This window comes from Pleuronectes platessa, chromosome 11 (genome assembly GCF_947347685.1).
Source record: "Pleuronectes platessa chromosome 11, fPlePla1.1, whole genome shotgun sequence".
NCBI classification, from domain to species: domain Eukaryota; kingdom Metazoa; phylum Chordata; class Actinopteri; order Pleuronectiformes; family Pleuronectidae; genus Pleuronectes; species Pleuronectes platessa.
The window spans coordinates 2998402-3023206 of record NC_070636.1 but is presented as its reverse complement, the minus strand read 5'-3'; the positions used below and the strand labels follow the sequence as shown (position 1 = coordinate 3023206).

General features: G+C 43.9%; 1 protein-coding gene across 1 annotated transcript in view; it reads right to left on the bottom strand.

Moving 5' to 3' along the window:
• LOC128451003 (attractin) overlaps positions 1–21938 on the bottom strand; it is a gene marked incomplete at its 3' end in the record, with an annotated part of 43615 nt that extends 21677 nt beyond the window's left edge. The window contains 7 exon segments of the mRNA XM_053434773.1: positions 812–902; positions 1990–2158; positions 4548–4744; positions 7654–7782; positions 8430–8543; positions 10678–10761; positions 21712–21938. Coding sequence (XP_053290748.1) covers positions 812–902; positions 1990–2158; positions 4548–4744; positions 7654–7782; positions 8430–8543; positions 10678–10761; positions 21712–21938 — 1011 coding nt within the window.
• Positions 21939–24805: the final 2867 nt, after the last annotated feature.

The window sequence follows — 24805 nt, the reverse complement described above, 5'->3', positions numbered from 1 at the left end:
CAAAGACCAAGAGTGGAGCAGAATTAGATCCTAAGAACTGACATAGATGATCAATGGATCTTGATGTGTTCCAGTTCAGTTCTGGATTTTATTTTCTGACAAAGCTTGGTTAAAGAAATTGTAAGATGATATTGGAACGTGATGTATTTCTGTAATATCAGCTGAATGACAGAAAGGTTTTGTGTTTCTCATTGTTCATTCCAAGGTGACGGAGCAGATTCAGCCTCCGTCCTCCTGAGGGACGGAACCACGAGACTTTCATCAGCTCCGTCCGGTTTGTATCAACACTGATTTCATTTCAGATTTGCCTGGCGAGCCCACATTAACTTTCAAGACACATTCACACACGCTGTGATGCAATTTGTTCATCACAAACGCCGCAGCCCAAACGCTGTTCTCCCAAACCACAGAGCAGAAAGACTTCCTGTGAATCCTCCTCTATCTCTCTCTCTCTCTCTCCCTCTCCCTCTCTCCCTCGCTGTTATTTATTATTCCATCAGCGGCTGCTAACACTCTTTCTGGCTGAGGAGAAACTGCTTCACCACTTCACTGCAGTACATCAAAAAACCCAGAGATTTAGATATTAGCTCCAGACAACAAACAGACACGCTGAAAGCATAAACACAGAGTGGGGGGGGAGTTTCTGCCAGCGCCTCCATTTAATTCAGTTGTCATCAGTTATGTTCTCCTCCTCTTTGAAGTCGTATTCACGGTGCAGCCGACACAAACAACACATGCATGTTAAACACACACTGATCATCATTTTGTGTTGTGTCTGTGTGTTAGTGTGGATGTGAGTTCCTCCACAAACCTCGTGCAGAGCCAGCGAGTGGCCGTATCGAGGCGTGACCGTGTGGACGGAGGGCTCCAGGCTCAGCCACCTCTTGCTGCTGAGGTTGAACCTGCAGGAACAGAAACACGAGGTGAGCGTGACAGCGTCTCAGAGGTTTGACATGAACGTGTCCTCGTCTCATCTGTGATCATTATTACACCTTTTCCTTTCACGACTTGATGAGCGAGTTTCTGGATCTCTAAATATATGAATATGTATCTGGGACATAGTCTGTGATAACGTGTGAAGCCAGACAGAAATAGAGTCCGTGGGGAACACCTGACTCCAACTGGTTTGTCTTTTTAACACAGATCTAGATTAAGATTCCATGAAAAGTGGAGGAACAATGTCCGATCACTGGGAAACTGCTTGAATCATCGAATGAAGAATGGAATAAGATCTGAATGGGTAAATAAAGCATCAGAAGGGAAACTTTCAAGTCAGAAACAGATTTGCAATTATTGTAATTTTTTATGCTTCCATAAAAAACCACAGAGGTGTCCGAATACATTTGTCTCAATCGAGGTTCCAGACTTTCAATGACCTCTAACGACTGAATCCTCTTAAAACAACCAACTGATGACCTCACAGGAAATGCTTTGATTGTTATCATGACATCATCATCATGAGCTCGGATCAAGTCTTTCATTTATTTTGTCCAAGTATGTCAGAACAACAAATATAAGAAGTTGTGTTAAATTGGCCGAAGGTTGTTTTACAGTCTTGTATAAAAGACCCTGGACAGAAATAAAACCAGATCTTAGCCGGCCAGCAGACTGTGAAACCAAAACATGAGTCAAGGGAAGCAGTGGGATCTTTACTGGGTGGAGTTCAGGGCGAGGAGCAGCAGCCATCCTGTAATTTCATGGTTTTTAATAATGTCTTTTCACGACTGTGCAGAACTCTGTACAGTTACTTCTTCATTTACAAGCATCAGGAAGTCATAAGGCTTCTTCTTCCTGACACGATAGCAGCCAGGTAATACTCCAGCACTTGGTTTTCCAGGCATGCAAGTTAAAAAATAATTAAATTCCTAGAAACAGAGACGCTGTGTTTCATAGCATCTCTACCGTGTCATATGAACGTCAGGACTCATGAGAAGCAAGTAGAGGAGAAGTCAAACCCCTGAAATCCTCCTGTAGATGCTCAGCACTTACGCTTTGACCACGTGATAGTCCGAGGCGTTGAAGACGTAACCCCCGATGACCCACATGATGCCCTGGTCCACCACGGCCTTGTGGGCGGCCTTCGCCAGCCCGGCCTCGGTGAACTCCTCCCGGGTCCAGAAGGAGGAGTTAGCAGGAGATGAGACGGAGCAGTCTGGAGCTGAGGAGAAAACAGAAACCACAAAGAGAATCAAGGCTTGAATGGAGAATAAACAATTCTGCATTTGTGATGAGCAGGATAAATGAACCCCCATAAACAAGTGAGGGGATCATTCCACCAGATTTCTAGCTTGTGAAAGATTTGCTGTATTAGTGGATTCAACTCTCACAGGTTTCATTAGATCTTAATGTCCTGCAGTCAGGGAACAGTGAACAGGAAACTGTGACCATCTGCTCTCACTGAAATGAACGAGTTATGATCCGAAATGTATTGAGCTTATTAAATTATGAAAGCAAGGCAAGGAAAAGTTAAAGGAGCATTTTCAGGCTTCAGGTAAGTGAGGCTGACGATGATTTTTTATTCAGGTAGATAGTTTTAGTTTTAGCTGCTGCTGCTCCTCTGTTCAGCCTCTGTCTCAAACACTTGCTTTTTCTTATGGCTTTTTAACTTTAACGTTCACAATCAACCATTAAAACCAACACTAGAGGAAAGAAACACTGAAAAAAAGAACAATTTCAGGGGAATACTTCACTAGAGACAAATGTTTTGGCCGAAGCTGCCTTCCCCTCTGACTGGCCGAGAACAATAACACCAGCATAAACCGGAAATCGCTCCTGAAATGAACGGGGAAAGGATTCTTCTACGGTTTTTTTTGGGCAACAACAACTTCAACGCCAGAAATAGAAAGCTCGCCCTCGGCCTGTCGATGGTTTGAATCCCTCACGCTGTGGTGAGGTTTCAGGGCAGTCCTTTGATCCGGTTCATCTCATGTCGATCCATCCTCACCTGATCAAAGGCAGATAAAAAAAACCTGCCTGGAATAAAACATCCACCAGCTAATTAGTGGTATGGCTGCACCGTGCACCAGAGGCAGGATGTAAACCACTTGGGGGGGGGGGGGGGGGGGGGGGGTGATTTCCTTATTGATCTTCTTAAAACAATGCCGAGGTGACCACGTGACAGGAAGTGATGTGATTCACTGGAACAATCAAGGTCACATTAACCCTCCTGCTCTTTGTTTTGGTCAGCTGAGGAGGCATTTCAATAAAACTGAAGCTGGACTTCTCCTCCCTTTAAGAAGCAGTTTGCAGAAGCCACACATCTGTGAAGGAGACTGAACGCACGGCTGGATTCACCGAGCATCTGTCTGTGCTGGTGCTCTAGCTGTTTAGAGAATGAGTTCACGTGGAAGAGAGCAGCAGCCAGTGCACTAAGTGTCCAATTCTCCGGCTAAAACACCATGACAGGGTAATAAAGGGTTGATAAAAAAGAAATTGCCAGTCTGTTTCCCCGACTCCCTCAGCTTTGGTAATTAGATCATGAGCACACTGAGCTGCTGATATAACTGCAGTTAAATTAAGCTGTTGTCTCGGCAGTGGAGCCATTTAAGAACTAATAGAGTGCTTAGGCCCATATGGAGGGATTTAAAGAAGGAAGTATAGTAATGGCAGGTCATCGACATATAAAATAAAATAAACAAACTATATTCATGACTCAAAATGATGAGAAAACTGATCAGAGTTTATTTAAATGCAACAGGTGGAGCAGATGGAGGCAGCAGGAGCTCAGTAACAGAGGGTGGGGGGGTAAACTGGGTTGAATCGACTGATAAACAGGCTAAATCTGGATGAATGGAGTCAGTATCCTTCTATAACAAACCTCAAACTATTTCTATAGAGCTGCTTAGTGCTGAGCTGTGAGGTTTCTCTCATTTATTCCAGGTCTTGGTTTAAAAAGTAAGAAAATGTTTGAACACAGGTTCGACCCAGTTCCTTCTGTGTGGAGGTTGTCTCCATGTCTTTCTTCTACATATAACTCTTATATATAACTCCTTCAGTTATAAATTAGCCTGATAATTAGACTGAATTGGCGTTTCTGCTCACTCCATTGATTCTATATGAATTTGCTGAAGGAGTCTAAGATGTGGGCGACCAATCGGGGGGCCTGGAACCGAGCTGATTATACAGTCCCTCAGTCTGTCACTGTTCTCAGCTCTAATCACTTCACACTGTTCTGACTGAGATCCAGCAGCTCTGTATCACACAGAAACAGAAACAGAGGCAGAGTTGTTACCTCTAATCTTCGGTTGGGTTATTACTGAAAGCGCCATAACTGCAGCACATAATCAATTAGAAATATGAGTGTTTCCACAGATATCCTGTATTAATCACCATTTGGCTGGTGAAAGTGAATCTTGGCAGTTTGAATGGATGGCAGCAGAGCCACTGTTCATTCTTGTGCACAGAATGTAGGCCCAGTAGGAAGCTTATCTGAACAGCTGAGGAGTGTTTGGCGTGCGTGGGCCAGCCGAGGCCAACCCGGTGACATCGTGGTTACTCAAACCAGCGCACTGCATGAGACAATGAGGTCACATCCCCTGGGATCCCACCTTGCCATCCCGTGCTGCAGACGCAGGCCTGGTCCTGGCAGCGGCCTCGCTCGGGGGAGCCGCAGTCGGCCAGGCAGTACGGCACGTCGCAGGCCTCTCCCTTCCAGTTGGCTTCACACTCGCAGAGCACCGAAGAGCTGGAGTTCCCCACGCGGCACTCGCCGTGGCCCGAGCAGTTGTTGGGACAGGAATTCACCCTGAGGGGAGGGGGGGGAGAGAGAGAGAGAGAGAGAAGCAAAGGGTTGAAGTCTGTGAATAAAATATCAGGATAACCTTTAAACTGGGGAGTTGGATGTGCTTCAGTGGAAGGAGTGGCTCAGCTGTCTGCAGGCTGGAAGCTGGAATATGCAACGGCCCCCCCCCCCCCCCCCCGTCCCCCCCCGCAGACAGCTGTACATGTTGCTGCTAGAGTCGTCCTCCTCCCTGATCAGTGGGTCAAGCACCTGCCTCAACACTTGTCAAGTCTTCTCAGACGGCATCGAACTACCGGCTGAAGTTACTGGCAGATATCGAGTCACCGCCGAGCAGATGGCAACACACACCCTGATCTGCAGTAAAACAGCCACACAGCGTCCCTCTGGTTTGAAAGTACAAGGTGGTCTTTGTACCTTTATCTCCTCTGTTATGAGTCAGTGAACAAATATCTCAAATTCCATTAATTAATTTATTACTGGTGACCAGTTTTCTCTTCTTTCTCTCAAACCAGCAGCCAGCAGCCGATGAGTGAAGCTGAGGCTGGTTTCAGAAAACAGATATCACCAGAGTCTGAGTCTGGACCCTGAACTCTGAGATGATGAATCCTGAGCAGAGAAACTGATCTTTATTAGTTCAGTCACTTCTGAGTTTGTTCACCCTGCGTCAGGCTGAATGGAAATAAAAAAGCTTTTATCAACAGAGCACAGATCCTTCGACTCACCATGTCCACGATTAATAAAGAGCTTCTTTCCAAACTCCAGTGGAGCTGTGGAGATAATGTTTGACCCCAAAAAACAAAAGCAAAAAAAAACTGCAGCAATGAGGAAGAGTTGAAAAGTTAATTTTTACTCATGAGGTCAAACAGATAAGACTTTTTATAAGTTTATAGATGTGATTGTGGCGTCAGAGTCCGACCCAGTTACAACCCACTGATCAGCTGACCTCTACGTGATGAAGCATGGAGGTTAAACTCAAGTGTAAATCCTTGAATGTTAAAAAAATCTTGCAACTGTTTGATGATTGTACTTTTCAAATGTAGTAACATTTTATTAAAGTTGGTTTATAAGCAGCCTGTGTTACAAACTACATTTAATCCAGTTTTAAAATGTTAAAGTCCCTTCAGCTGCAGTCCTGCTTATGTTTGCCAATATGCAAATTTTGATTTTACAGAAAAAACAATGAGCATCTTTACATTTTATATTAAAAAAATATGGAAATTTTGCAATCAGGCTACATTTGTTTATAGGAATTTATAACAAAGTTTATGGCTAAACCTCGACTACATTTATCTGTATACATTTTTGATTAGATGGTGATCAAAAATATATTTTTTTGATCACCATCTGAAATTTAAAAACAGTATACTAAAAAAATAATATATAATAGTACAACAAAAGTCTACACTGCTCAGACTCTGATCTGAATGTCTCTGTCCTGTTATCGAGTCCTGACTGGTTTGGTTAGTAGAGACTGGGGCGTCGTGTCAGACAGGTTCCTCAGGCTCAGCAGCAGAAGTCAGAGAATCACTCCTAAGGGTTCAGTGAAGCCAGCATGTTATGCTCACAGAATATCAGAATTAAAGTTATCTCAGTTTCTTATCCTAATGTATTCACATGAGACACTAACACAACTATCACCACCCATAACCTACGATGGGGGGTGGAGAGAACGCAGGGGGCCATCGTGTCCTGGTGCAGATGTTTGGAGGAGACAGGCTCCACCTTGGCTTTTAGAATGTTGTTCCTTTTAATCCCAGTTGAATCCACTGGAGCAGCATCTTTCTAGGTTTAGTTTGAGGAGCGTGAGCTATATACAGTCTATTGTCATTAATCACAATGAAACCTTCAGATCTAAAAGAGAAAACAACTTTACCTTGATTATAGTTCTATATAAACTAAGTTTCGATCTATTCTATATTACACTGATCCGAGTGAAGCTCACGTCAGCGTCCCTCCAAAGTAAGAAGCTACAATATGCTGACTGTGCTGCCTCACCATCACAGGCCCCAGTTCGATGCTGGTGTAATGACCCAGTGTAAAAAACACATGTGGACATTTGTCCTCTTGCTAAAGCGCCGTCAAACCGGTCGAGTGCGTGTGCTGAGTGAATCATGCAGAGAGTAATAAGTGTGTGTGAGTCATTGTGTTCTGAGGGAGGGAGGTCGGCCTTTCAATAGAAACAGAAATCATTTGCACCGAGTGTTTCTTCTCAGGAGTTAGTATCGACACGCGTGTGATTCAGACACTGACTCCATCGTGGATGCATGTTGTGGATTCTCAGAGAAGTTCAAACTCAGCTGTTTGGCAGCAGCCCGCACTCGGCTGCAGAGGCTCAGGAGCAATGTGATACGAGGAAACTCCCTTCACTAAAAACAAATGACCAGATCTAATAAAAATGTTTGAATCTGTTTGGAAGGAGCAGCCTGTTGATGAAATTAACTTCAACTTGTGTAAAGCCCGTTTTCCATATTCGGCTTTTGCAATGAGAATAGAAATCGATCAGGATGTGACACACACAGAACTTCAGGGGGTTGGCAGGTAAACAGCCACGAGCATTTGTGTTCTTATTATTTTCTACACTTTACGAATCACGTGCAATAATTATTCTCTTCTTCTATTTGTGCAAGATGGAGCAGTGAAGAGCACCGGGGGAAAAACAGACAGGACCACTCTTCTACTGGCAAAGGGAAAAGGGATCTGATCTATTTTTAGCAAGTTAATCTGTAATTAAAGACACAATATGTGATCATTTTGGTTTAAGGGGTTAACATTCAAAAATGGAATGAATGGAATATACACTACTGGGTCGGTAGTTTGATCCCCAGCTCCCTGCCTGCCAAAGTGTCCTTGGGCAAGAGGGTGAAAGTGACTTGTAGGTTGTGAGTCACGGTCACGTTGTGTGTTTGTCTCACCTGTAGGAGATGTTGAAGCCGGTGAGGTTGTAGGCAGCATCACTGAAGAAGTGCAGCAGGGCGAAGCCGGACTGGGACACCACCTCTGGAACCGTCTCATTCCCATAGCGCTCAGGGACAATGAGACCACTGCAGTCACAACACAAGAGTCCAAATGGTTTTAAATGTGGTAATTTAATGGTTCAGCAGTGGTTTGTAAAATAATCCCTGCAACCGTAAAAAGTCTCTGTAGAGATTTGAAATCCTATGATAAAGTGTTTTTACAGGTTTTCCATTAAAATTCTGAAATTAGTGTAATGGAAAATATCCCTGACCAGTGTCTAAGGTATTGGAAATCCTTACTAGGTGTCTCACTGCTGTGATACTGTCTACCTGACAGGATGGAACCCTTATTTGGTGATGTTTTTTTTTCTAACTGGTACTGGGGACGGAAGGACACAGCAGATATAAGACAGAGGATGATCTCATGTCTTTCATGTCTTCTTTTTTTAATTCATATCATGTCTTTATGAAACGCCTCTTTGTATAAGTTCTGGCTTCTGTGAACTTGCAGCCAGTTGTTCCATTTTGAGCACCCGTGCTTGTTGTGTCAACTCTGCAGAGCTTATTATTATAAAGACTCAAAAAGCAACTCCGGTCTGAGAATTTCATTATTTCAAATCTCAAGATGAATTTCCATCACATTAGCCCAAAAAAAGCCGAGGCAGATTTCCCCTTCATGAAATCTTCCCTCTCCTCAGACCTGCACTGAACAGACTGATCCCCAGGAGGTGTACCTGAAGGCAGCCAGCAGGGGGGCGTAGATGGAGTCCCCGTCGTACACGTACAGGTGGTCCCAGCTGCACTCGGTGGCAAAGTGGTTGAACCTCAGTCTCAGTACGGTGTTGGGCCTTGAACACACACACACACACACACACACACACACACACACACACACACACACACACACACACACACACACACACACACACACACACACACACACACACACACACACACACACACACACACACACACACACACACACACACACACACACACACACACACACACACACACACGAGAATGCCGTTGTTGACACGAGTGTGAGAAACTTATTAAAACCTTCAGAACATTATAACTTATTTATTCACTAGGTTGTTGTAAAGGTTTAAATGTTATCTGCTGTTTATTTGCATGAAATCACAGAATGAATAGCTGAATGATATAAATTTAATATAATTATATATTTAATTGGTAATATAAACTATCACCTGATAAATCTGACAGTGAAGTTTTACAAGTTGTAACAGGAAGTTAAACTTGCTGCTGATCTAAATTAATGAACTAACTTTAACTGAGTGTTATTAAAGTAAAGAGCATCAGATATCAAGGCATGAAGAACCAGCTTGTGTGATCGGTTCTCGATTTAAGACGTTCATGAGATTCTTCAAAATGTCGTGTCTCTAAATTTGGTTAATATTGCAAAATGAAATGAGTGAAAGGAGGAGGGGACGGAGGACAAAGGCCCATTTAGCGTCTCAACGACGAGAGCACAAGATGTACGGGAGGTTTTATGAAAAGTCACATTTTCCTCCTCGAACTTTAATTTATCTGAGTGAAAGGGTGACTCACTCCTCCCCCCCTCCTCCCTCTCCCCCCCGCCCAGACAAATAAACCAGAGAATGGCAGCAGCCCCAGGGTTTGATCACGAAGAAGACTTGTGATCGGTGAATTAAGAATGAGGAGTAAAACATCCCATTCCAGGTCAGAAGCCACGGTCATCAGGGGCCATTAGAGACACGCAGCCTGTCAGGCAACTGGCCAGATGTTCCAAACCAGTGCCGTGCTCCCATCAGGTCACTGCTGAGCGATTCTACACACTCATCTGCAGAGGGAGCTTTAAGTGAATGCACGTCGGAGGCTCATGAAACCACTTTCCAAGTGTTCTGGTCACTCTGAAGCACGTGTGGAGACATTAACCTTCTGTCAGGAGCCGCCCGAGGGCTGAAGACGGCAAATGAAGGAGCCATTAGAATGTAATGAAGCCGCCGGGCCACATGGCGCCCTGGTGATTAGAGTCCATCCAGGAGGAGGAGGGGTCAGGAGTTCAGGACCCCCCCCCCCCCCCCCGTAGCGGTTACACTGGCGTCGAGGCGAGCGAGCAGTACCTGTGACCTCCTGTGGTCAACCCCTCGGAATGAGCATTGGCTCAAAGCCCAAAATGTAAATGTAATCAAAGAGCTCGCAGGTTGGAGGAGCCAGATAAATGAAGAAGTGTTGCTCTGGATCAATTCCCCGAGCTGAGGTTCTGCTGACTTGAACAATACGGGCGGAGGAGTATTGGATTTCTTCACGGTTACTTTGCCGTTAACGTCCATCCATCACCCGCTGGATACTGGGAAGCCCTTATGAGAGAGGGACCCGAGTGAAGGGGGGGGGACAGTGGGGACTCGATCTGATAATCATTATCAGCACCAGTGAAATGTACATTATTGAGTTATGGTTTCAGTTTTTAAATCTCACAGCTGAGCAGAGGGTTTGAGGAAGTCTTCCTCTGTAGAAGCTAATTTAATGTTTCACGTTCATGTGGTGATTCTTCATGCTCCTCATGTGTGTGTGTGTGGGGGGGGGGGGGGGGGTAGTCTTCGTGGTAAAGATGTCTGAACGCCTCAGAGGAAATTTGAAAAATTCTATTTATTTTACTTTCGGATCACAGCTAATAATGAGTTTCACAGACATTTTGGTTTCAGTGGTTGAATTTGCTGGAATGAAAAAAAAACTCTGAAAAGATCTGTTTGTTCTCCTGAATCCAAGTTCCACTGATTTAGTTGTATTTGTGTTTTTATCCGGTCGATACACAAAATTCTTGAATCCATAATATTCTACTGTAGTCTGGAAAAAAAAGTATATTAAACACTAATTTAAGAAACTTTTTAAGAGCCTCAGTCAGTATCAGACAAATTGTCAAGTTCTTAGAAAACGAGCTGCATATTGTTGTGTTGTTGTTATAAAGTATTGATGTTGTGTTTGACTGACACTTACTTCCCCTCGATGAGCCACGTGCACTTGGTCTTGTACTTGTAGTTTCCTTGTCCGTCACTCAGGCTGCCGTTCGGCCCCGTCAGCCTGGAGGAGAGGAAGAGGAGACACAAGAGGTTCAAGGTTAATAAGGAAAATATTATTAATATATAATCAAGCTGAAATCAGGAGGAACTGTGTAAGAGTCACAATAAAAAGCAAGAGACTTTAGGAAACTTCATTTGGACCAATAATTAGATTTATGAGCAATGTGCAATTCGCCAAAATCCTATTTTTACACATTAATAAACTGATCAAATTCAATTAGTTATGAAATTATTCGTGCATAGACCAAAATAAAAAAAAAAAAAAATCACATGACCCCTGTATTTGATGATGTTGAACTTTGTACTTTTGTAACACTTTACTTTAACTGCTCTGTGTAAACACCAGGAAATATGAAAGAAACAGAAACAGTCTCAGATATTCACTATTAATACTGTTATTAACAATAGACATTAACTCCGTAGTAAAAAATAATAGTTAGCAGCAGCTCTGATCATTCTTTTTGGTATATAAATTAATGTGTCTTCCCTATATATTTAATTTAAATGTTTAAAGTCTGTTCTAATGCTGGTACCAGCTTCATGTCCTCATCCGAAGCCTTGAAACACAAACTGCAGCTTCCAGGTTTCAGCCCTGAGATGATCCCACACAGTGTTATTACACAGGAGCCAATCAGCAGGCTGGAGCCAGCAGGTAAACACAGACCCAGGACAGCTCCGGGGCCGAGGATGATTAAACCTCGCGGCAAATTATTATCCGAGGCCGACGCGACCGGTCGGCCACAGACGAAGCTGAGGTGAAGTACAGAGCCCGGCCTGTTACTGCCTCATCAGCTCCAGCCTGATGACACAGCAGCACACAGGAGCTGAATTACACAGGGGACACTTAGATGTAGGCAGAGGTTGTATCATTACTGATGTGGGTCTCAGGGTGCAGTGACTAACACACACACACACACACACACACACACACACACACACAGTCACAGCCTTGTTCTGAAATACACCAGCGTCTGCAGAGGACACACTCCTCCCATGTTCAGCTGCGAGAGGCAGTTACAGATCTCAGATCTGCTGGTGAAGACGACCACAACTCACAGATAAGAGCTTGAGTTCTCCACATTGAGACAAACTGATAATCTGTCTCAATCTCAAATCATGATTTCCATCATTCCAACGATCGCAAACAGGAAGTTGTTCTTTCACACGTCATGATAACATAAACTCATAAAAACAAAACAAAGCAACTTCCACTGAAATGCTTTGAGTCTTGGCAACAACTGGGCGGCACCATGTTGTTGTAGAGAACTTTGCTCCCGCAGGTGAAGTTAACTTTACAACCACTTTACAGCACGGACACATGACTCTATAAAACACAATGATGCTCTTGCTTCATCTCTGAAACTTGATGACTTGCAGAAGGCATCAGACCGAACCGCTTCTCCACAGTGACACAAACTGCAGACTCACACAGCAGACTCACACAGCAGCCTCACACAGCAGACTCACACAGCTCTGTCACAGGACTCGGTGGCGGTGAGCTAACGAGTATAATTAACATGTCTCACGGTGCTAATGCCACCGGGGCCTCCTGGGACTCACGGCTGAGGAGACAAACAAAGATGTCTCTCTCAGAGGACAGCGGGCTCTGGACTCCCCTGAACACACCTCACTACCAGCCACGCAACACAAACTGCTACTGGTCCTGAGCAGTGTTCTACTTCAACTACTACTGGGACAAACACAATCCTACTGGAACACAGGAGTATAATTCAAATATAAAGTATTACTGTCGTAGACCAATAACTAGGCTGAGAGTGATTTTCAATTAAGTGATTAGGGAATATTTGACGGTTTTGTCAACAGATTATATTTTCATTTCCCATCAAGTTGCCCCAGTGACTTAATGGTTTTGACCAGAGTGGGGGTCAAGTGCTGACCCAGCTTTCATCTGTCTTCAAGGGAAACGTCCTGAAAGTGTTTTGGTTTAATAAAGTAGAGAAATTCTGCCTCTCCAGTTATCACACTTTAAAAAAAGTCATTCCCACTTGTTTCTTTAGATTCCCAGTTTATAGACGTGAAGATGTCGTTTCTCTTTGTGATGAGCATTGCGAAATAAGGTGTAGTGCGTCATTTATAGATGTTATTAAATAATACATTTAATTCCCTTACATTAATAAATTCAGAGGAAATTAAAGCAGAAATCTTAAAAATGCACCACAGCTGCATAAAACCAGAGGAAACACTCCTCCAGTGGCTCCCAGTGATCACATTGGATCGTCTCTCTTCTCAGGACAAAGTGTAATTTCTCTCAAATTCAACCATTTACCACCGAGTATTTGAATTCAGTCCTTTTCAACGATGAAGGACATTGGAAGGAACACGTGTCTGCTGCAGAGCTGATGGTGGCTTCTGAGCAGGGGGGGGGGGGGGGGGGACAAGTCTTTTTTTAGACCCAGCACAGTTTTGGGACATAAAGAGACTTTTTATATGCAGAAGTCAAAGCACGGTCTAATGTCATCTCTCGCCGGGGGGGCAGATATATCCTGGTCATTTTCAGAAGGCAGTAAAGAAAGAAAGTTGCATTGACGGCAGCCTTCATGTTTTTACTGAATAAAAAAAATGTAGTCAGCACGATAAGGAAACAGATCTATATCTGAAATATGAGAATTAAATGAAACTGAACCAAAACAAGTTCCCTTCAACCAATCAACCATTTTCCAAAGAAATTAACCAACTCGATCTTCGGTCAATCATCAATTCTAGCACACACGTCTTGTTCCTGGAATTCAGTTTCATAATCACACGAAGCACAAGAGTCATTTCAGCCACATGTAAAATGTAATAACTCCATTACTCAAAAAATGTCCCCCTCCAGCTTTTTGTTATTAATGGTTCATAATTCATCACTGTGAATATTCTGTAAAGTTGAGTGAAGGTCACCGTGACTCTACCGGCAGGAAAGAATCACTTCTTTCTCCTCAGACTTGAGAGAAGCTTGTAAGTTTATTTCATAGAATGTAAATAAAGACAAACATGTTTCCAGATCCGACAATTGTACAAAAATGACGTGACGGTATTCCAGAGGCAGAGTCTCAGCCAATCAGGAGTCAGTCTCAGCTGTCAATCAGGAGTCAGTCTCAGCCAATCAGGATGTTTCCCACCTTTAATATAGCCACAAATAAAACGTACCACAAAAAATTACTCACATTAGTGTGATAGGAACTAACCTAAATGACAAAAACCATCCTTGACCTGTGCTTTGATTTTTTAGTTTGGCTTTGTCCTGTTCACGGACCTGGAGGAGGTGGAGTTTATAACTTATATTGTCGTAGGCCACCAGGGGGCGATCAAGATGCTTGGGCTCCACTTTTAAGGGTTGTGTTGTCATTCGTCTTTATATACAGTGCATTACAACGTGTTCAATAAATCTGTGAACACGAGGTTAGAAGGTTAAGTTAACTAGACCTCTGACCTAACCTTTGACCTCTGTGCAGCACTAAAGTTAGAGAACTCTAAAAAGGTCCAACTGAACGTCTGTGGGTTTGTCCTCCTCATGTTAAACAGGATCTGTTTTCTCCTCTGTCCTGGGAGACGAGCCCTGTGAGAGGAACCCACACAGAGACACAACCTCACGTTTCACCATGACATTCAACAGCTGCTCTTTCTCATGCAAACAGCGTCTCTGCTGCAGAGCCAAGTGCTCGACAAATGGGGGAAAGTGGTGCAGCAGGAGAGCAGAGAGCAAAACACGACTCCTCCTCCACGAGGAGGCAAACACCAGGCTGAAGGGGAGAAGAGCTCAGACAGAATGTGAAGGCCACAGAGAGGCAGAAGGGTTCTCCCTCCAGACGCACAGGAGCTGCTGATACCATGATTTACATCTATTAGGGAGAACAGCATCACTTTTTACTGTGGTGTCCCCGTGCAATTCAGTGTGTGTGTGTGTGTGGGGGGGGGGGGGGACATCATGTGACAGCTTCGTAGGATTCTGCACATTCTGCAAAAAGAGAATTGTGCCTCGATAGCAGGAACGTTTTCAGGGGATACGCACATTTTTTCTAGCAAACAAGAAATTAAACTTTAACACTCAGATTGAGTTTGATGGAAAACGTTTGGGACGATGACTCCAATCATCCTGCAGTGAAGTTATGAAAAGTCAAAACTCACATTTCCCCCCCGAACTAACCAGAGAAATGAGCTGTCAAACATACCTGAGTGTGATAAGAGCTACCTGACAGACTAAATAACAGAAAACCATCACTAAGAGAATGATAAATACAATAAACATGCCTGTATCCTCTCTCTGTGTGTCCACATGTGTATTTCCATCGGCCTCTAAATGCATCACACCTCTGCAGAGACCAGATTAAAGTCCTCAGCAGGAACAAACTCCTCTCCGGTGACAGAGCATCACAGATGTGCCGAGTGAGAACTGCTGCCACCTTGCAAGATTCCTCTAGATTCCCAGCTCCACGGACGATTAGACCAATCGCCTTTTGTGCGGCCGTGTAAATATAATCAATGACTCCCGAGGAGATAAGGGCTGGAGCAAATATCTGCGTCTCTGCATCTGGAGTGAATGAGATGAAAGTGGCACAGACGTGAAGGTAGTTGCTCTCCACCGTGGCCCCGGCAGGCTGGTGGCTGAGTGGGGCCTTTTGGAGAAGAGAGGTCAGCCTGCAGGTTCCAGACGGCGCCTCAGGTCGGATGAGGACCCATCAGCATTGAATTTCCCTCTGGTTTGAAGAGATTGATTCAAACTGCTGCTGAAAGAGGTGATGGATCAATCAGTTCGGAATCTAAACGGGTGAATTGTGGAGGTTTTGATACGTAGCAGCACCGTGGAGCAACCTCTCTACACACACTGGGAATGATGTGCACACGCCTGCCAACGTTTTCATGCTATTCCACAAACAGTTGGTGGTGATCAGGTTCCAGGGATCTGAGCAACGCACCAGCAAAAGGAGAGAAGACGACCGCCAGCTGGTAAACAGCGAATGTAAACAAGCTCGCTCCAAATCACAGAGAGATATGGTTGGCAACTGTTTGAGTGTAAACATAAGAGAGAACTTTACACTCTGGAAAAACCACAAGTCATTAAATCTTCTCATGATTATTCTCCTGCAAAGCTTTTTGTGATTTTCAAGCAAAAACGTGAAACATGTTGATGAAACTTAAAGGGCTCCTTCTTGGTCTATGTCACATCCTCCCACCAAGTTTCATGGTAATTCCTTCAGTCGATTTTGTGTGATTGTTCTAAAAAAACAAAACAACAAACAAACAACCTCATGGTGGAGGTAATGGAAATGATCATTAGTTGCAGAGAGCAGAGTTCAAGTTGTGTTTTCTGCAGAGATGATGACTAATAAACCACAGAATGAGGAACTGAGGTGCAGAAAGACCTTAGAGGTGAACATGTTACTGGAGATGTGCAAATAACGTTTACCAGCAATCTAAAAGCTGAGATGATGGTTTGTACTGGATCCCTTTTGATGAGGGCATTTATTTCATGAACCTGATCCAGCTGCTTCAGATGATAACAGCTTACTTACAGCTTACTGTACGTGCTGTTAAAACATGAACAGCAAACTCGAGTCACAGAATTAGCAAAGAGTTGCACATTACCTACATTAGAAATTGGGGGGAGTCGGTGGGTGGGGGGGGGGGGGGGGGTGTCAGGACATGAACATGCGTCAGAGGCTTATTCTGTCTTTAAGTGGTGTGAACAAAGACTTTATTCAGCACATCGTCCCACTGCAAAGACTCATAACAACGATCCACATAAAACAAAAACATCTTGGCTAATGCGTTATCTCGTATCAATAAAAATAAAAACTGTCCAGTTGCATAAAGTCGGCTTTTGTAGGAGTGATCTGATAAGAGTGTGGATGTTAGATACAGTTCATTCTTATGGCAACGCTCATTACCAACAGTTAATAACAGCTATAGAACCACACTGACATGAGCCAGTGGGTTGTGTGTAGTTCAAAATTACTTTTCAAAATGATTTTAAAATGTGCGTCAAATCCAAATTCAACGATATTCGCTCATTTACTTATACATCTATTAACACAGGCTGCTTTCAGACATACACTGACATTTTCATGAAGTTTTCCAGTGGGGCCTGTATGTGAGAACGTACATGTCGAAGGCTGTTGCTCTAAATATTTTCAGAGTGAGCCCATGTGAGAATATGGTCCAGGAAAATGACCATCTTCTATGTTCTCCACCCGGGCTCCACCCCTCACTGGAGCGTTTCTGGTATTTTAATCTTGTTGTGAACTTGTCTCATCCAGATGATCTCTTTCTGTATTGTTCATATGTGAAAGCCAGAGAAGAGGACATGGACATATTCCAGAGCTCATGTCTGCAATCGGCTGAAGCACTGCTGTTAAGTGTCTGGGAGTTTTACGAGGCAACAATTAGCTGAGACGTCCCTGGTTTTAAAACTGGTCATTAACATGCGTCTCTCATTTCCTGTCAAAACACAAAAGGCCCCCCCGAACAAACACTACAGCCAAAGACAGAACAGTTCCACAAAAAAGATCAAGATCTCTCTCTCTATAAAACAGAGCCCCATTCAAACTACCTTTTTCCCACGTAGTCCATTCACAGTGCAGTCTGGGGATTGACCTCAGCAACAGGAAGTAACTCTTCTGGGAAGAGGTTGAGCAGTTCAACTTTCAAACTCTGTGAGAAGCAAGAACAAGCTCTACTGCTCTGGGTTGAAGGGAGAAGTAAAACCAAAGGTAATGAGCATGGAGGTCACTGGAAAACAGAGCTGACATGTGATTTTACAAACATTTCTTAAATTGAAATATTCATTAGATAAAAACAAGACACAATGATTATTGATTTTGTGACCCAGGGAGATCTACTCGCTGTGATTCATGGAAAACAGTTACACACAATTTAAAAGTTTCCATTAGATCAAGAGGAAAATCAACAATTTCTGGTGTAAATCTACAACAGAACCCTCCAGGCTGTCTTTGCCTGCCCCCCCGCCCCACTCCTTCATGTTGATTTTGGCCCTCATGGCAAATCAGGACGCCATCTTGGCACGAACTTGCCACAGAAAGCCGCTCTCACCAGCGCTCAGCCAGCCTTGTATGGCAGCATTGTCTGTATGCTAAACACGACTCGGACCACAGCCTCTCCTCCAGAAAGAATAACTATCATCCCTTTGACCGCGGGAACAACAACAAGCAGCACTGGGGGAATGGGATCAGAGCAGGTTTACCAGTCCGCTTTAGTGGTAACCAGTGTGACGGGCTGGGACGGCTGCAACATCCCCTGATAGAGTTCTACACAGCGGCACCAGCGTTTGATCCGGTGCACTTGTTCTGGAAGTCAGAGCCCTGCTGAGCTATTAGTGAAGTTCAGGGTCAACATCACAGCCACTGCAGCAGAGCAGGCCGGAGGGACATGCTGCTTTTAATGGGAAGAAGTTGAAGTAGAGGTCAAACTCCGGAGCTCCAGACAGAAAGAAAGTTCAACTTCACTAATCCTCACTGGGACGTTCATTGGGCCCAGTGGACACATTAAAAACCAGCGTCAAGGAGCTAGTCCCCGTTTTAAAGCAGATAAACCTAATATGCAGGAATATACACATACTAGTCTGCTGATACTAAGTTCTTTCATTACTAATTAATCGGTTTATGCTTTTTTCAAATCAGTGATAAATTGTTAAGTTTATAAAACGTCCAAAGACATTAAGGGAATGAGATTAACGTCCAGAGCCTCGGGGGGTGTTTCAAATTGATTTGTATCCCACCGATAGTTAACAGGGGCTTTTTCCACAGTCACAGTTTTCCCACCACACCAATACTGGGAGATCTTCGGGGGGGGGGGGGGGTCAGCTTCTTGAAATGTGAATAATCATTTAATTCATTTCTAAAAAAAAAGAGTGAGGATTTATAGTTCCCTCCCATCTCATACTGCTGGAACCCAAAAACCTTCAGACGTTTTCAAACCTGGGAATCTGAACCAAGCTTCACGTCTTTGTTCTAGTGTTGAAAATGATATTTTTTTATTACTTCCAGCAAAATGAATGTCCATGTTCAAACATTACATCGTGGGAGGTGAAGACCAAGAATCCTGTGAGCTACTTTTTCCCCTTCTATCGTTTAATGCTGTTGCAAATTCCTGAAATTGGTCCCAAAGTCCAAACAATCCCAAAAAGGCTCAAAAGGAGCTTTAAACTAAATCATCAGGATCCGTCACTCAACTCCCAAAACAAAAGAAATCGTCAAAATTCCTGGATCCGCCTCTTCCCATCCAGTACTTATTGTGAAACACTTCTGACAAACAGGAACCTGCTGGGAGGAAGTAATCAGAAAGATAATTAAACTCCAGTCCAACCCAGGACTTTGAGCCTCCATGTTATCCCCCAAGCAGCTGGTGGTGGTCACAATCCTAATGTCCCACACTTCACCAGTTTCTGAACCACAACAAAGACAAACTACTTGACCCAGACAGCACTCGACCCTGCAGCTCTGCAGCCTCCACGTCACCTGCTCAGACACCATCAGCCATCGTCCACACTGATGTGCAAATAGTCCCAGTTTCCCTTTTCTTCACCACAGCAGATTTGTGAGGATGCAGAACACCACAGGCCTCCACAGGCCAACTGGGCTTCTTACAGCCTGGCAGGGTGGCACTGAGTGTTGAATTCTTTCAGGACAGAATACCCAGGTTCTCCTTTAAAGAGCGTTTTACTGAGAGCTGCTGATCAGACCCTGACGGACACGTGGGAGCTGCACAGACCTGCTCGCTCATCACAACACTGCACCCAGATCAGCTTGCTAACAACCCAAAAAGATGCAACGCAGAAGTATAACATTACGGCCTCGGCTCAAATTTGACTCAACCAGGGGGAAATGAATTTGGACGAGGGAAGTTGTTCGTTTGCGTTTCACAGGGAGAAACAGTTGTGTAGTCAATATTGATTGTGTCTCAATTAAGTGTCATCAAGCGATGAAGGACAATCGTCTCCACCAGGAGTCCAGGTCACGATACTAACTCAAGTAGAGGAGACATTTTAATGAGCTCAAAGAACAAGACGTGCAGCAGCGATGGTCTGAATATATTTATTAAATCAACGTTAGACACTCTTCTATAGGACACTGTTGTGTGTAGCATCACACAGTCAGTGTCATCAGCGTTTGTTTAAAATAAGTTGAGCTGACACAGGAAGCTTCACCCATGAAAGTGGGCGAGTGAGAGTGGATGTGGTTTGAATAGAGTCTGACCGATTTATTAATTGTCTTGTGAGATATGAGCCTTTTACAGACATGTCTGGATTTATGTTTCCTGACATGAACACTTGTATTTTACATTTAAACAATGCAGAATGCTTATTTTCAATGCAATGTTTTTGTGTTACTTTTATATTGATTTATAATAAATGTAATGGGTAAACTGTTAAATATTAAGTCATTGGGGTGATACCGAAAATTTAGTTAACGCAAAAAGTATTTATTATAAAAAATATATCGATATCGGAAATCTTTCACGCCCCCAATATCGATAATCAGTCCCCATAAATCCATACTGGTTTGTTTGTTTACAAAAGTTTGACCACCACTGAGCTGCTGTCCTGCTGTTGGAATGTAATATTCACTTCTTTGGCTCATAAGCAGCCGGACACCTGCTGTGTTTCATGTCCTGTGAATCCAGACCACACCTGACAGAGACACGACAACAACAAGAAGCCAGTTTGGACTGTGCCCTCGGCTGCCCCCCCTCCCACGCACACACACACACCTCTGTCCGCTCGGCCAACACAACCACAGACATCCCCGTCTGTGGGTGCATGGAATAACTGAGTCTACAAATACAAGGCTTGAGTGGGTGACCTGCAAACTGATTTACCTGATATATCAATTTAAAAATATCTATTTCCATGTTTATCTAAGTATGGGTAGAAAAATGACGATTGTCTGGTGGGAGCTTTTCAAAGGTGAGGATTTACTGCCTATTATTAATTTAACGTTGTTATATATTGATCAATTTGAGGTTTAATTCTGCAAGTCACACAAAAGGATTTGTTTGGGGCCAATGGGATTCCTCCCTTTTAGACGATTACACATTAACACACTGATCATTAGCTGCAGCTCTTATCTGCAGCGCTGGGCAATGAAACAATAAATCGATAAATATCACAAAACAAACACTAAAACACATCAAAGCTCAAAGAACATACATGGAAACATGAGGTGTATGAGGACAGTACTGTGGTGCTGTGTGTGTGATCAGTATTATTACTTGTGATAAACACACACATCACATACCAGCAGTACTCAGGTTATATACAGACATGTGCAGCTTCTAGACCAGGACATCTGAGCCCTGTGTTGACATACGTGGTGGTGGTAGTAGAAGTGCTAGTGGTGGCAGTAGTAATAGTAGTGATGTAGCACTATTATTGATAGCATTAGTAGTACTAGTAGTAATAGTAGTGGTAGCGGTATTACTGATAGTATTAGCAGTGCTAGTAGCAGTATAACTGATAGTATTATATATACTAGTACTAGTGGTATAACTATTACTGATAGTATTAGTAGTAGTAGCAGTACTACTGATAGTATTAGTAGTGGTATCAGTACTACTGACAGCATTAATAGTGGTAGTAGTACTTCTGACAGTACTAGCAGTACTAGTAGTAGTGGTATCAGTACTAGTGATAGTACTAACAGTACTAGTAGCAGTCTTACTGATAGTATTAGTAGTGGTAGCAGTACGACTGACAGTACTAGCAGTACTAGTAGCAGTATTAATGATAGTATTAGTAGAGGTAGTAGTACTACTGACAGTATTAGATGTACTAGTAGTAGTGGTATCAGTACTACTGACAGTACTAGTAGCAGTGGAGTATCAGCTGTCCCTCAGCTCCTCCGGAGCCTCCAGCCTCTCACTGGTTCTCCAGGGAGCAGAGGGACGTGGTCGAGATGTCTTAGCGGTAAAAAGCAGCTTCCTCGTCGGACTGTACCTGAATCTCCCTCCGCAGTGCTGGCACTGGTCCCCGACCCAGCCGGGGAAGCACACACAGCTGCCGCTGGCCGCGTTGCACTGGCCGTTCATGCACGGCTTGTCGCAGTCCTTCGCCTCGGTGGAGCCGGGCAGCCCGGACAGGAGCCCGGTGAGCGACAGCAGGAGCGCGGTGGTCAGCATCAGCAGGCTCCGGCCCCGGCTGGAGCCCGAGCAGGCCCCGGACATCCCTTCGCTAAAGATGGCTGCTTGCAGACAGACGCTCCGCTGCTGGGGGGGGAGAAAGACCCGATGAGCTGCCCGCGGCCGTGCGTCCGTGAGTCGGGCCCGAGGTTCGCGTTGGCCCGGAGGTGCGGTTGGTGTGTTGCTGCTGTTCGCCGGGGACTGGTTCACATCCTCCCGGAGGTTCCGTCTCCCAGCGCCGCAACCAGCCGCATATTGACATCCAGAAGTGACGTAGAGCGGCGGAAATGCGCAACCGGCGGAACGGGGGCGCGCGGGGCTTTAAACGCACAGGCCCCGCCCCCTTTACGAAGTGGCTAGCTTAGCCTCTCAGCTGTTAGCATGGTTAGCATGGCTAGCATCCATCAGGTTTGTATTGAGGCTTTGTGCTAAAGTAATAATAATGAGCACATTCATAGATTTCTAACCCTATGATCAATATGTTGGGTCTAGTTTTCAAGATTAATTTCTCTATTTTTTTAACAGTTGTTGATTATTGTAGTATATTATTTTTATATAATAAATATAACAAGTATTTTCAAAGCCTCCATAAAAACACACTTTAAGCTTTGACCAATATGCTTGGTTTAGTCTGAATAAAGAAATTTGTTTGATTTAGTATTTTAAAATAAACTATACAAGTAGAGTTCAAATATTTGTCTCGCTCTAGGAATACATAAATTGAATACAGTACGTAAAGTATATTGTTTTCTTCCTCCACATCAGTTTGGGCAGGCAGGCCACTCACATGTCGGCGGTTCGATCCCCAGCTCCTCCAGTCTGCATTTCTTTGTTGGTTTATTTTTCAGCAGGATTATGCACAAAATATTTAATAGATTTTTTCATGTGTCTAGTGTGTGGTGTGCAAGATGAACACTGCATGGTATAAACAAACACAAACACAATAAGTCTACAACAAGCTGCACCAAACTTCCCTGTTGTTCTGCATGATTTTGGTGGTTGTTTTCCTAATAACAATAATAATAATAATAATGTGCCCAACACCAGCCCACAGACTTCACACCAATGACACAAACCTGTACAAACGGTATAGAACAGTTTATTAAATTTAGACTTGTAAGAAGTCATCATATTCCAACGCGCTTCGTCGCATGAAGCGCGTTCATATTAACACCAACCCACAGGGGATTGATCGCGGCATCGGAACATAAATAAAGCAAATAAACATATTTACAGTTCAACGTGGACAGAGAACGGGTTTGTGCAGAAGAACACGCAACGGAAACACGTCCAGGTGGAGGCCTCGGAGAGCGAGAGGAGGGATGTGTGTTTTTCCAACGGAACAATCCTCAGGTCAAAAACGTACCAGGACAACAGGAGGAGGGAGGAGGAGCAACATAATCAACAGAGCAAGAAAAACCTACTGTATAATGTTATTCACCTGGTTGGAGGGAAAAGCACAACATCTCTAGAACCTCAGTAATACACTATCGTCATTAATGCTGATTTCAGTTGAACAGTATATGATAACAAGGTTTTTACTACAGTAGGTGATTGAACTTCTTTGTTGTAAATAAAAAGAAAAGCATGTTTTTAGCTAATTGGTGAAAAAAAGAAGGATATACTCAGAATTCATTCCTGAATTCTTTTAAAAACATTGATTCAACACAGGATTTAAGCGACAGTATCTTCATACTGTCCGTCACAAAGCAACGTCTGAATACGCAGGATGAGTTTTCACATTTCTCCGACTGACTTGAGGACACGTGATGACCAAACTGAACCCGCTCCCTCCGTTATCGAGGTGATAGAACAGCGTGTTTTGAAACCCTTTAACAACTAGAGGAACTCGTCTTCGTTGGGCCGAGTGGACTGAAGGACGAACAACAGGTCTGACTTCCTGTCTCAGACCGATCGAGACTTTACAGTGATCAAAAAACCTGCAGGATAATCAAAAAAACTGCACTTATTTCTTTAAAAAAAAAGAGAAGATCCTTAGAAAATTACAATCATTGAAAGCATGTTACAATTAGCAGTGTGAGTGTGTGTAGTTACAAACAAAAGGTCATGTGCTCTCCCATCACTTTTTATGTACGTGAAACAATGCTCATGAGGGGTCACATGACCAACGTCAGGTCCAGGTCCCCCGGTAGACAAACTAGAGGGGACAAAATAAACAAAAATAAAATAAAACTGTCTCACTTTGTCGCTAAATGCTATTTCCCTGGATGGTGGGAGAGCTGTGGACCTCAGTGCTTCACTGGGACCAGCTGGAAGAGGTTGGAGCACAGGAGCCAATCAAGTCACAATCAGTTACTCAAAAGTACACTTAACTGATTTTTGTTTTATTTCAATGGCACTCTGGTTCCACCGCTTCTCCTCGGATGCTCGAAGCGCAGCAACACCCCCCCCCCCCGGCTTGGTTTCCCATGGAGGTGGAAACACTGAGATTAATTTCAAAGCAGCTACGAGAGGTGATCTGTCTTTGGAGGTCACACCGTAACATTCGGCTCTTCCCGATAACGTCTCCTCTGGGCCCGCTCTCAGTGTGCATCACACTGTCTTACAGCGGTCTCATGAAAAAAAGGCCATTTACAAGCAACAGCACCTAACAGTATGTACAGGACTGATCAGATGTACCTTCTGGAATTAAAGCAGAAGATATAAAACAGGTTCGTCGCCTTCTATTATGTACAGAGAGCAGAAAAAGGAGGTGTTTGAAAATGATTGAGCACCTCGTCGTGTAAATTTACACACAGATAAACTGTGTCCAAAGTATTGGCTTTAGAATCAAACTCACACTCACCCCTTCACTTCTCTATCAGATACATGCAGAAACGACATGAGCCAGAGGCCCGGCATTCATCCACTCAGGGGCCGCGGGGCCCCTCTCTGAAGGCAAATCACATCGG